The sequence below is a fragment of the Rhinatrema bivittatum genome, chromosome 2 (genome assembly GCF_901001135.1).
Source record: "Rhinatrema bivittatum chromosome 2, aRhiBiv1.1, whole genome shotgun sequence".
Taxonomy (NCBI): domain Eukaryota; kingdom Metazoa; phylum Chordata; class Amphibia; order Gymnophiona; family Rhinatrematidae; genus Rhinatrema; species Rhinatrema bivittatum.
The window spans coordinates 776074470-776087364 of record NC_042616.1 but is presented as its reverse complement, the minus strand read 5'-3'; the positions used below and the strand labels follow the sequence as shown (position 1 = coordinate 776087364).

The following is a 12895-nucleotide window of genomic DNA, read 5'->3' as shown; positions in this document are numbered from 1 at the left end:
TGGACTGTTCCATAAAGATAAACACTGTTTCAAGTCAAATGAATGACTTGAATAAGAACTTTGAGGGCCATAAACTGGAAATGACTGAGAAAATTGCAAATTTGGAAAATGATGTGAAATATGTCAAAGAAGTCCAGTCTACACTGATACAAGATTGTGGAGCTGCAAAGAGAAGGATTGAAAATATTGAAAACCTACTGAGACATCTCAATTTGAGAATAATACATTTTCCAAGGGTAGTTGGAGAGTTTCCGCGAATGAGAGTAAAACGGTATTTCCACGAAATTTTAGAGATTTCACCTGAAATGACTCCACCCCTAGAAAAAGTGTATTTCCTCCCAAAGAAAAATCTGCAGATACAACCAGCTATTAATGTATTAGAGAATTTAACAGACTTTTTGGCATCTTCGACATATGAGATTGCTGAAAAAGCTACATTATTAATATCTTTCCATAATGAAAAAGATTTGGGAGAAGTTATGCGTGCTTATTTTAAGAAAATCAATGTCCCTTTCATGGGATGCACCATCAGAATTTTCCCAGATATAACTAAAGAGACGCAACAAAAAAGAAAAAACTTTTTGGCTTTAAAACAGGATGCTTTAGCAGTGGGGGCCTCTTTTGTGTTGAGGTTCCCATGTAAATGTGTTTTAAAATATGGAAGAGAAAATTATATCTTTTTTCACCCGGACCAACTTAAAAGTTTTGTCAATGCTAGAAATGTGGAAAAGCAAATGGGAGGCAGTTAAAAGTCCTATGAATTAAAATCCGTAATGCAGGGTCCTGTTTCCTGATATGTGTATTTGAAGATTCTCCCTTGGTTTTGCAGTTACCCCCCCCCCCCCCCCCCCCCCCCACACCTATAGCTTGGGGTCTAACGGGTGTAGTTAATTAAAGAGTAAGATATGTTTAATGTATTGTTTCTTTATATATATTATTTCTTGGCTTTGAATGTACTACACCATTTTTCATTAACAAAGTTAATGCTTTGTATATTATTATGAAAAACGTAATAAAGAGAAAAGAAAAAAAGAAAACTTGGTAACAAGCAATGGAAGAGGACCTGGGTGTTGAATTTAGGGCTGGTCTTGTAAGAATTATGGGGAAAGATGTCAAGTCCTACCAGTAAAAGTGGTGGAGACCAGTACAGGTTCGGGTACTCTTGAGGCTGAAATAGAGGGCTGTAGTAGGAAAGGGGATGAAAGTACAGGTAAAAGATATGGAGAGTGGTTTGCTCTTGTAGGGTTGAGGGCAGACTAGATGGACCAATTTATTGTTTTCCCTGTCATCGTTTACTACATCCCGGGAGGAGCCCTGCTGTGTGGCACTTAGTCCAGGCCTTTAGCTGCAATGACTGGACAAAGGGAGTTGAAGGCAGGATACAAATTCGGGAGAAAGAAACCTGGGTAGTTATAAAGGAAGATCCATGACACCAGAGGCCGACTCCAGATGAACTGCAAGCCCAAAGAAACAGAAAGAAACTAAACATTTTCGGGAAGATGGGAGGGTGAGTGGAGGATGAAGTGGCCTCTTTCTAATTATACAGTTTAAAGAAGAAAAAGGTGAACGATTGATTATTGTATCTGTCAAAGAACACTGATTTCCTTTTGACTCAAGTGGCCTCTGGCTTTTCATCAGCCCTTTGAAAAAAAGGCATTTTTCTTTCTTTTCATCCCATTATTTTTTGTTTTTTGGGGGGTCTCGGCTGAGGCCCGAGTATTGGCCTGTACTTCCGCCGAGACCCCAGCATTGTGCTCGGGCTTAGACCATGGTCCATACTTTGGGCCTCGGCCTATGCACTTTGGCCTAACCCCGAAGCCATTGCCCACATGGCCTGTGGGCAACTAGTATTTTTAGAAAATGCCTGACTTTTCAAACACTGGGCTGGTTGTACTACTACCAAACATTTTCTCCCATAAACACAATACAAGGGAAAAATCCTTTAGTACATCAGGTCCTTTGCTCTTTATTTTAGGTGCTGCTTCTCGCACCAGTGCTGCATGAAGCAGCTTACGAAACTTGGCTGCCTGCCAGAGAAGAACTCAAGGTCAGAGGTTACCTGCCTGGATCACAAACCAAAGTGTAGGTTTGCTCTTGAAAATAAGATGCACATGGCAGCATGTTCCCCCACTTCCTCCCATCATCCTAATTTCAGCCTGATAAATAAGGTCCTACTCTTGCATGCTTTTGAATATTTCTTTGAAGCTATCGGGTTTTAATTGCTTTGAGAATTCAAACAAATGTGATTGATTTAATATGACCAGGTGGCTTTTTTAACCATAGAAAATCCCAACATTCTAAAATGAATGAAAAAGATAAGACAAACATCCATAAAATAAAGATTTATTTTATAATAAAAGCACTCTATAATATGAAGGCTCTAAATATGTATAACCCTGCAGGAGAGGAGGTGCAGGGAAGATATGATACAAACCTTCAGAAATCTGAAAGGTTTGAATGATGCATAATCATCAACAAACCTTTTCCATTGGAAAGAAATCAGTAGAACTAGAGGTCACGAAATGAAACTACAGGGAGGACAACTCAGAACCAACATCAGGAAATATTTCTTCACAGAAAGGGTGGTGGATGCCTGGAAGGCCCTTCCAGAGGAGGTGGTGAAGACAAAAACAGTAAAAGATTTCAAAGGGGCATGGTATAACCACTGTGGATCCCCTTAAGGCTAGAGGATGGGAATGAAGAAAAGAGTGCATGGGGTAACTTGCATTACTACCCTTAACCAATAAGCCTTTATGCTGTTGATGCAACTCCAACATTGCTCTCTGCTTCAGTGGCAAGAGGTAATGGGGAATTGGACTCACACAGAAACCAACAAAGGCCCTGACTTTGACAGTCTGGGAAACTGATAATTATAAAGGTGACTTGTATGGCCAGCAGTTACTACCAAAAGCTTACTGGGCAGACTGGATGGACCATTTGGTCCTTTTCTGCCATCATTTCTATGATTCTATGATCTTGGAGGCTGATGAGTGGCTATAGCAATAGGTGATATTATAAAACTTTAAAATAAATATAAATGAAACAATCCGAGCTCTCCAAATTCCAGAAAAAAATAACATAAAAAGTGAATTTTAGGAATGTTGCAGGCAAGAAATGAGATGAGGTGGAGAGATGGGAAAAAGGAAGAGATGTTGCAGGGCAGGATGTGAGAGGGTAAGAAAGAAGGGGAAGATGCTGTAGTGCAAAGAAAACAAAATTTATAAGGAAAGATGCATTTTTACCTTGTCTTTAAAAAAAAAAAATGATGGGCATCCAAGTTTTCCATACCTGCCCTTAGCAATGTGAGTCAGAGTAAATGTGTAGATAGGATGGGTTAGTGGACCTTTTTCTGCTATGGTACTATGTTACTCATAGGAAGAGAGTTTTGTATGATTTTCCCAACATATGCAGAACCTATGAATTGCTTTGCTTTCACAACACATGATCTGAATATTTTTACTCACCAAATATCTTTTTGTTGAGAATTTTTCAAATACTTGATTTTGTGTGAATGGAGCCCAAAGAAACGTTTTTTGGATTATGATAAGAAGGACTTCAGAGGACTGTGAGAAATTGCAAGAAGACCGGTCATACAAATGGAAGACGACATATTATGTAGACAAGTGCAAAGTGATGCACTTAGGGAAGAGCAGATTAAACTATACCTACACAATGCAAAGGTTCCATATTGGAAGTCACCACTCAGGAAAAGGATCTACACGTCATCATGAATAATATCTTGAAATCTTCTGCTCAGTATGTTGTGGCAGCCAAGAAATCAAACAGAATGCTGGCAATTATTAGGAAAGGAATGGAGAATAAAACAGAATATCGTAATGCCTCTGTATTGCTGCATGGTGTGACCTCATCTTCAGTATTGTGTGCAATTCTGATCACCTTATCTCAAAAAAGATATAGCAAAATTGGAAAAGGCATAGAAAAGGCAATCAAAAGATAAAAGGGATGCAACGATTCCTGTATGAGAAAAGGCTAAAGAGGTTAGGGCTCTTCAACTTGGAGTAGAATTGGCTGAGGGGAGAAATGATAGAGGTCTGTAAAATAATGACTGTAATGAAACGGGTAAACACAAATTGGTCGTTTACTCTTTCAAAAAGTACAAAGACTAGGGGACATGCAATGAAATGACTAAATAGTACATTTAAAACAAATAGGAGAAAATATTTTTTTACACAACCCATTTTTAAGCTCTGGAATTTGTTTTCAGAGGATGTGGTGAAAGCTGTTAGTGTAGCTACATTTTTAAAAAGTATGGACAAGCTACTGGAGGAAAAGTCCATAAACCATTATTAAGGTGGACTTGGGGAATCCCTGGGATAAGCAGTATGGAATCTATTGACCTTTTGGGATCCTGCCAGGTTCTTGTGACCTGGATTGGCCAACTCTTGGAAGAAGGATACTGAGCTTGATGGACCTTTGTTCTGACCCAGCATGGCAAATCGTATGTTCTTTTGTTCTTAATATGGAGACTTGGAAAATAAAAAGTATTAAAATAGTTTGACTGAAGATTTTTAAGCAGAAGGACAGAAAAATAAAATATTTTCTTAGGTCTGCAAAAACACTAAGGCCAAAACCAGTCTGTTAGGAATAAAATTCAGAGAGTTTGGGCTCCAGATTTTTCTTGATAGGTTTCTTTAAACAACACATTTTACTTTCAGAGGAATACAAACAATTTCTTAAACACAGACTTATGTATACCCTGGTTGCCATCTGTCTAGTTGAGGACTGGAAAGACCACTTTTTGGACAATTTGTACAGTGTCCAGTTACATCAATAACAAGACAATGTAAACTTCCAGTTCAAATGATGATGCCCAATCTCTCTGGCAGAGCATCCATCTCTCCCACCCTCAAGAGATTTATGGCCCATTAGAGCTATAAGAGGGAGGGAAAATGGAAGATCTCCACAGACAGGAGTTATAGTGGGGCAAGAAAAGCCATATTTGGGGCCCTTCCTAATAGAGGAGGTAAGTAGAGAGATACTGGAAGCACTACCAGCTGCCCATTGTGCAAAGACTTGGGGATGGTAGAGGGCTGGCCAAAGGAGGTTTCTTTTTCTCACCTCCTACAGCATGGTCTCCACTCCCAACCCTTGTATGTTTCACATGCAGGGCTCCTTGATCCCTGACCTCCTTACCTTCCCCCCTCTCTGCATCCTTTGCTGGTGAAGAGCTTTGAAAGCAGATCCTTCTGCCAATTTTCTTTCCCACTTACATCATGGTCCCAGGAGATAGAGGCCACTGGAGTCCTAAGGGTGGAGAAGTAATACTGGCTGATATCTTCTCCTCAACCACAAAACCCAACTGAACCACCATGTTTCAGTTGTGAAGAAAGGGGTGATTTTGCCCTCACAGGGAAAACAAGCCAATGTACGTTAAATTCATGGCTTCACATTTTCGTAATTTTGTGGATGTTCCCAGCCAGGGAGTCTCTACTTTTTGGGACCAAGATTTGATGCCTAGTCCTGACACCTAGGCCCAGACTGAAGCCTTGACCTTGCATAGGCCTAGACCATGGTAGGTTACCGGGAATTGGCCTAGGCTGAAGCACAGGCTTTGGGACCTGGTCTCCAGTCCAGGCCCTGACGCTGGATCCCCCGTGGAACAGGTGAGGATTTTTTTTTCTTTTTTTGTGATTTTAGCTAAGGCTCCAGCATCACGCTCGAGCCTAGTCAGCGGCTTCTGTGTTGGGCCGTGGCCTATGCCTAGGTGAGGCCCTGGCCTCAGGCCTAGGCAGATGCCCTGTTGTCACATTCAAGCATAGGAAATCAACAAAATTTTGTCTCATTTTTAATTGTTTTGCTTTGAAAAAGAAATGAAAAGAAATAGGAAATTTCTTCTCATTTCCTTGTTTTGTTTCTCCTGAATGCCCATTCCTATTTGATAGTACTTGGGGTTTCTGAGGGCTTCTGCTGACATTGTATCTCAGTAGAAGAGCCGTAACGTACCTATGGGCATAAATTCAGCCATAGGTACTGCTATCCGAAGGGTGCATTAGTGCCATTGGTGATGTCACCTATCACCATTGTCAGAGTGACGCAGCCCTGCCAGAATAGCTGGAAGAGCCTTAAAAGGAGGAAGAGCACTACAGCCCCTCTGGACTCAATGGCAGGGCTGCCCTGAGGAGGAGAAAGAGCACCATAGCCTCATCAAGATTGTCAGCACGGCTTAAGTAGGAAGAGGAATGCCGCCAAAATCACTGGTGGAACCTGAGGAGAAGCACCGCGGCCCCACTGGAATCACCCACAGGGCCTTAGGAGGTCGAGGAGGAATGCTGCAGCCCCACTGGAAACATCGGAGAGGCCTTAGGAAGAGAAACGCTGCAGCCTCGCTGGTGATTCTGGTGGGGCTTTTACAGGATGAGGATTGGAGCGGCCTACTCTGCAGGAAGAGCACTAAGCCAGAGCTGGGTTGGCCCCAAGAAGAAGTCATCCTGTTGGCCTCATGGACTGAAGAAGGAGACTGCTGCTGCTTCAAGAAGTGAGAGAAAAGTGCATATGTATGGTGTGTGAAAGTGAGAGAGAGCTTCTATGTGTGTATAAGTAAAGGACAGCATGTGTGTGTGTGAGAAACTGAGGGAAAGCATATGAATATGTGAGAGAGAGTGTGTATATGGGTGAGACAGAGTAGGCACGTGTGTGTTTGTGTTAGAGACCAAGAGTGTGTATTATTGTATGTGGAGAAAGTTTGTATGCAACAGCCCCCTTTCAATATGCCTGCTAATGCTTGATAATCTCGGGGCATCTAAAAATCAAAAGTTTCCAGTTATGGAAAACAGGAATTTTTTTAAATTCCTTATTAGATTTAATTATTGGGTGTTATTTGATGTGTCTTTTCTGAATTATTTTATTGGTGTTCAAAAAATGTTTATATGGGTTTTTAATTAATGGATGTTATTTTATTTGTTAGCTGCTTTGAATTATACTTATTATTGATGAGGTTTTACTACTATTGATGAAATTTATATTTCTTGTTTTTATTGTTTTATGAGGAATGGTAATGTTTGGGGTTTTTTTTCAATTGTTGCACTGGTTACCGAATTTGATTTGTTGCACTTTCCTGTACAATTTTTGCCTGCACGTCTTATTTATATTTTATCTTCTGTTTTATATTTTATCTTCTGTTTTTGAAGGACTGTCTTATGTTCTGCATGTGTGACTGAGGTGAGGTATTCTGCTAGAGTGTAATTTCTGTGTAGAGATCTATAGTAGCTTGGCTTGTTCTGTTTTCCTAATAGGGGGTTTATTTGTGTTTTAGAGCCTGGAGTAATATTTGCAGTGTTGCCTTTTCATTTGAGGTTCCTGCTGTTTGAATGCTGGCAGTTAGTACTGTTTGGATATGCAAAGTTTATAGTATTGTAATTCTATTTTCTCCTGGATTTCTGAAGGCCAGGCCAATGCCCATGGCGTTTTACAGTATGTCTAATACCATATGAGTTCCAGGTGTCTGTTTTGTTTTTTCATAGAGTTTTCGGGTTGGCACTACAGCAGTACATGTAAATATAATATACATATTGTAAGTGATATTTTACCTCAGAAGACTGTACTTGGAATATGCTTTTTCACATAAAATCTATTATAAATGCATACATGTTTAATTGTGTATATGGAGGGTGTGCCAGGGTGGAAAGCAGGTGCAAGGCTGTAAGGTTTGCCTGGGGTGCCTAATACCCTTGGATCAGCCTTCAGCATTGCTGTTCTGACATCTAACAGTCTCCCCACTCTGGTGTCATGTGTTCTGTAATGGGGGAGGGCACAATTTTTCACTAATCCATAGGTGCCAAATTGCCTGGCTACAGCTCTGCTCAGTAAAAAGGGCTTTGTGTTATGTTTGAAAGTATTTATTTATTTTATTTAACATATTTCTATACCGGTCTTCATGAAGGGATTCATATCAGGCCGGTTTACATGGAACTTAGGGGAATAACTAATTAACCAAACAAGAGAGCCGAAGCAAAGTTACATATAACAAGGAGATTGAACTTGGGGGCTAGAGTAGCCAGGAAGAAGTAAGACAAAAATAACTAGGGGTAAAAATACTTATGAATAGTAATGAAACTAGTGCGAACGTCCCATCAGTAGGGCAGAGTCTGGATTGAACACTTTAGAAATTAGGGGAAGGCTTAGAGGAAAAGCCAAGTCTTAAGTTTTAGTCAGAAGGTTAGAAGGCAGGGTTCCAGTCTTAGGTCAGTCGGCAACTTGTTCCAGAGTACTGGGCCCGCTGTGGAGAATGCACGTTCTTTAGTGGAAGTTAGGCGGGCGGATTTGTTAGGTGGGACTAATAGAGTTCCTTTATAAGCTTCTCTGATGGGTCTTGCGGATGAGTAGAGTTTGAAAGGGATCTGAAGGTCTAGTGTCAATTGATTGTGGATGGTTTTGTGGATTATAGTGAGTGCTTTATGTAGGATTCTGTATTTTATTGGCAGCCAGTGCAGGTTTCGGAGAATAGGGGTGATATGAGCTCGCCAGTTGGTGTTGGTTAAGATTCTGGCTGCTGCATTCTGGAGCATCTGTAGTGGTTTGGTGGCGGAGATGGGGAGCCCCAGGAGTAAAGCATTACAGTAGTCAGTTTTAGAGAATAATGTTGACTGAAGGACGGTTCTGTAGTCCTGGAAGTGAAGAAGGGGTTTGATTCTTTTCAGAATTTGAAGCTTATAGAAACAGTCCTTAGTGATATTGTTGATCGATTTCTTTAAATTCAGATGGTTATCTAGGATAACTCCTAAATCTCTTGCTTGAGATATCTGTGTGTCAGGGACTGTTTGCTCTGTGTTGACAGTGTGGTCAGGTGAGATAAGAAGGATTTCTGTCTTGGCTGCATTAAGAACACAGGTTCAGGCTGGAGAGGAGGCTGTTGATGGACTTAAGGCAATTTTCTCAGAAGGTAAGCGTTTTTGGAAGAGATTCTTTTATGGGGATCAAGATCTGGATATCATCGGCATAGGGGTAGTGTATTAAATCTAGGTTTGTGAGTAGTTGACAGAGGGGCAGTAAGTAGATGTTGAAGAGGGTGGGGGATAAAGAAGAGCCTTGGGGGATGCCTAGCATTGACTTGAAACTTGGGGATTCTTTGTTATTGACTCTGACCTTGCAGCTTCTGTTGTTGAGGAAGGATTCGAACCATCTGAGGGCGAGTCCAGATAATCCGATGTCTGAAAGGTGGTTTAGAAGGATGGCGTGGTTCACAGTATCGAAAGCCGCTGGGTTTTTTTTTTTTTTTTTTTTATTTGGGGGGTTTGTGTGTGTACTGGGTATTTTTCCTTTCAGATTTCCTTCCTTGAGCAGACTTATTTTCCAATGCAGAAAAGGCTTTTTGCACAGTATCGTTTGAAAGAGAGGAAGATGTTTCACAGGTATTCCCTTCCAGAGCTGACTGTAATCCATTTAGTCCTGCTACCAAGTCTCCGTGAGAATGGGGGTGGATATTTTGGGATCCTGCACAGTTAGGGAGCTTTCTTTAATCACAGACAATTCCTCTTTCATTCCCTGTCAGCTCCTTATTTATTGCAGACGGTTGAAGGCAAATGGTACAATCCCTGAGCTTTCAGATGGTTTACCTGAAGACTAAGGCACAACAGTTGTTAAACTGAAGAATAAGTCATTGTGTTAATTTGTTTTAATATAGAAGACCTGCATTGTAATAAGGAGTTTCTCAATACCTTGTTTACCAGTCAAGTTTGATTAGTCTTGTACATGTGCCCTAGGACTTTATAAGCAAAATAAGGTCAGGAGTAGGGTGGGAGGGCTTAAATAGTAAGTGAACTTTAAATCCCAAACTAACTTGCTTAAGTGCTACCCCTAAAGCCCATTTTCATAAGAAGATGTAAGTAAACTTAAGAAAAACAAATCTAAGAAAGCTTGAGAAGTGGTTGAAGGGATGACAGCTGGGATTCAATGAGAGAAAGTACAGAGTCATGGCATTTGGGTGTAAAAATCCAAAGGAACTGGATGTGATGGAAGGTGAAAGACTGATGTGTATGGGCTAGGAAAGAGATTTCGGGGTGATGGTGTTACAGTTTCACCTGACGCACAGCCTTCTCTCCACCAGGTGTTCTCAGTAAGCACTGCTCCCAGCTGTGCAAGTTACTTCCTTACTGATCACCCGATGCCTCAGCCCCAGCCCTACTTAAGTCAGCCTGTCCAGTCCCTCAGTACCTCTTCACTGAGTCACCTCTGCTCTTTGAGCTGGCCAGCCAGGTCTTGCTATACACCTTGCCTTGTGGCCTATCCAGGCCTTCTGCCTTGTCTAGTGGCCTATCCAGGCCTCCTCTTTTGCCTTGTGGCCTACCTGGGCTCCTGTTGTGTTCTGTAGGCTACCTTGGCTCCCTGTTTGCTCTTTAGCCTTTCAGACTTCCTTGTCTTATTCTGTGGCCTTCTAGGCTCCCCTTCCTTACTTCTGGGCCCACCTTTCCTGCCGTGCAGCCTCTGGACCTACTAGGATTACCTTGTCCAGTCTTGTGCCCTGTTGGACTTTATTTCCTCTCTAGTCCTTGCCCTGCCCAGTCCAGTTCAGTCCCTTTCTATTTCCTAGGCCTTGCCCTTGGTTCAGCCCTGCCTGTATCTATTCCTTGCCTGTCCTCTTTACCAGCCTTAATGCCAGTGCCTGAATCTAGCTCCCAATCAGTACCTATAACCAGTTTCCAGCCAGTATCTGGACCGAGCTCCCTACCTGTGCCTGTCTCCAGCTATGATGTTCTGTAAAAGACAAGTCCTTCCAGCCCTCAGAACCCAAGGCCTCAACCTGCAGGGGAAGGGGATGGTTAGGCAGAAGATCAGCTCCAGTCCTGCGATCCTGTACCTCTTCTGTGGGGGTGCTCCTTGATTCCAGCCTGACAGACCTTGAAAGGTATCTGATGATCTGAAGGCAGCAAAGCAATATAGCAAGGCAGTGACTAACACCAGAGGGATGCTGGACTGCATAGAAAGAAGCATAACCAGCAGGAAAAAGAAGAGATGATTATGTACAGGTCTGTGGTGAGGCATCACCAGTGTTCAGTTCTGGAGACCATATCTCAGAAAGAATAGAGACCAGATGGAAGTGGTCCAGAGAAAGGCAACCACACTGATACCATAAGAACATAAGATTTGCCATATTGAGTCAGAACAAAGGTCCATCAAGTCCAGTATCCTGTTTCCAATACCCAATTCAGGTCACAAGTAGCTGGTAGGATCCCAAAAGGTAAATAGACTCCATGGGCTTAACCGAGGGATAAGCAATGGATTTTCCCAAGTTCACTTTAATGGTGAACTTAGGAAAATTACTCCATGAACTCATCCAAACCTTTTTTACCCAGCTATACTAACAGCTTTCACCATGCCCTCTGGCAATGAATTCCAGAGCTTAATTATGCATTGAGTAAAACAATATTTTCTCCTATTTGTATTAAATATACTACTTAGTAATTTCATTGCATGTCACCTAGTCTTTGTACTTTTTGAAAGAGTAAACAACTGATTTGTGTTCACCCGTTCCATTCCGCTCATTATTTTATAGACCTCTAGCATCTATCTATTCTCCAAGCTGAATAGCCCTAAATGCATTAATGTTTCCTGATAGGGAGATCATTCATAGAAACATAGAAATGACAGCAGAAGACCAATGACCCATCTAGTCTGCCCAGCAAGGTTCATACTTATTTTTCTTATACTTATCTGTTACTCTGACTACTGAGGTCAGGGCCCTTATTGGTAATTTTTAGGTTCTAATTTCCTTCCACCCCCACCATTGATGTAGAGAGCAGTGCTGGAGCTGCAACAATGTGAAGTATCAAGCCTAATTGGTTAGGGGTGGTAGTAGTAACCACCACAATAAGTAAGCTACTCCCACGCTTGTTTACCCAGCCTTTGCAATTCAGTCCTTGTTGGTTGTTGTCTGAATATAAATCCTCTTTTCTTCATTCCCTCCTGCCATTGATGCAGTGAGCTACTCTGTATATGTATTCAAAGTGAAGTGTCAGGCATGATTGGTTCAGGGTAGTAGCTACCGCAACAAGCAAGCTACTCCCTTGCTTATTTGTTTTTCCAGCCTGGGCAGTTTAGCCCTTGTTGGTTGTTTGAAAATAAATCCTCTTTTCTTTATTCCCCTCTGCCATTGAAGCAGAGAGCTGCTTGGATATGCATTGAAAGTGAAGTATCAGGCTAATTTGGGTTGGGGTAGTAACTGCCGCAACAAGCAAGCTACTCCCATGCTTATTTGTGAATGCAGATCCTTTTCCCCACATTTCCTCTTGCCGTTGAAGCATAGAGCGATGTTGGAGTCACATTAACCATGTGTATGTTTTTTAAGGGTAGTAGCCATCATTCCCGCAAGCAACCCCCATTGCCTCTTCTCTTCATTTCATTCACATCCTCAAGACTTTACTTCATTTCCCCCCTGCCATTGAAGCAGAGAGCTATGCTGGATATGCATGAAGTATCAGTCTTCCTCCCTTGCCGTTGAAGCAGAGAGCTAACTTGCATTGAAAGTGAAGTATCAGACTTTCTCCCCTGCCGTCGAAGCAGAGCTGTGCTGGATATGCGTGAAGTATCAGACTTTCTCCCTTGCTGTTGAAGCAGAGCTGTGCTGGATATGCGTGAAGTATCAGACTTTATCCCTTGCCATCAAAGCAGAGCTGTGCTGGATATGCATGAAGTATCAGACTTTCTCCCTTGCCGTTGAAGCAGAGAGCTATGCTGGATAGGCATTGAAAGTGAAGTATCAGGCTTATTTGGTTAGGAGTAGTAACCGCCGTAACCAACAAGCTACTCCCCACATTCCATCCCTTTTATCATTTTGTTCACCCTACTTTGAATCTTTTCTATTTCTGCCAAATCATTTTTGAGATGCAGTAACCAAAATTGCAGACAATGCTCAGGATGTGGTTGCACCATGGAGCGACAC

General features: G+C 41.8%; 1 protein-coding gene across 1 annotated transcript in view; it reads left to right on the top strand.

Moving 5' to 3' along the window:
- The window catches only part of OC90 (otoconin 90), a 161591-nt gene that overhangs the window by 142831 nt on the left and 5865 nt on the right, over positions 1-12895 (top strand). The window contains exon 10 of the mRNA XM_029587207.1: positions 1976-2082. Within this exon, the coding sequence (XP_029443067.1) occupies positions 1976-2082 (107 nt within the window). The remainder of the gene's footprint in view (positions 1-1975; positions 2083-12895) is intronic.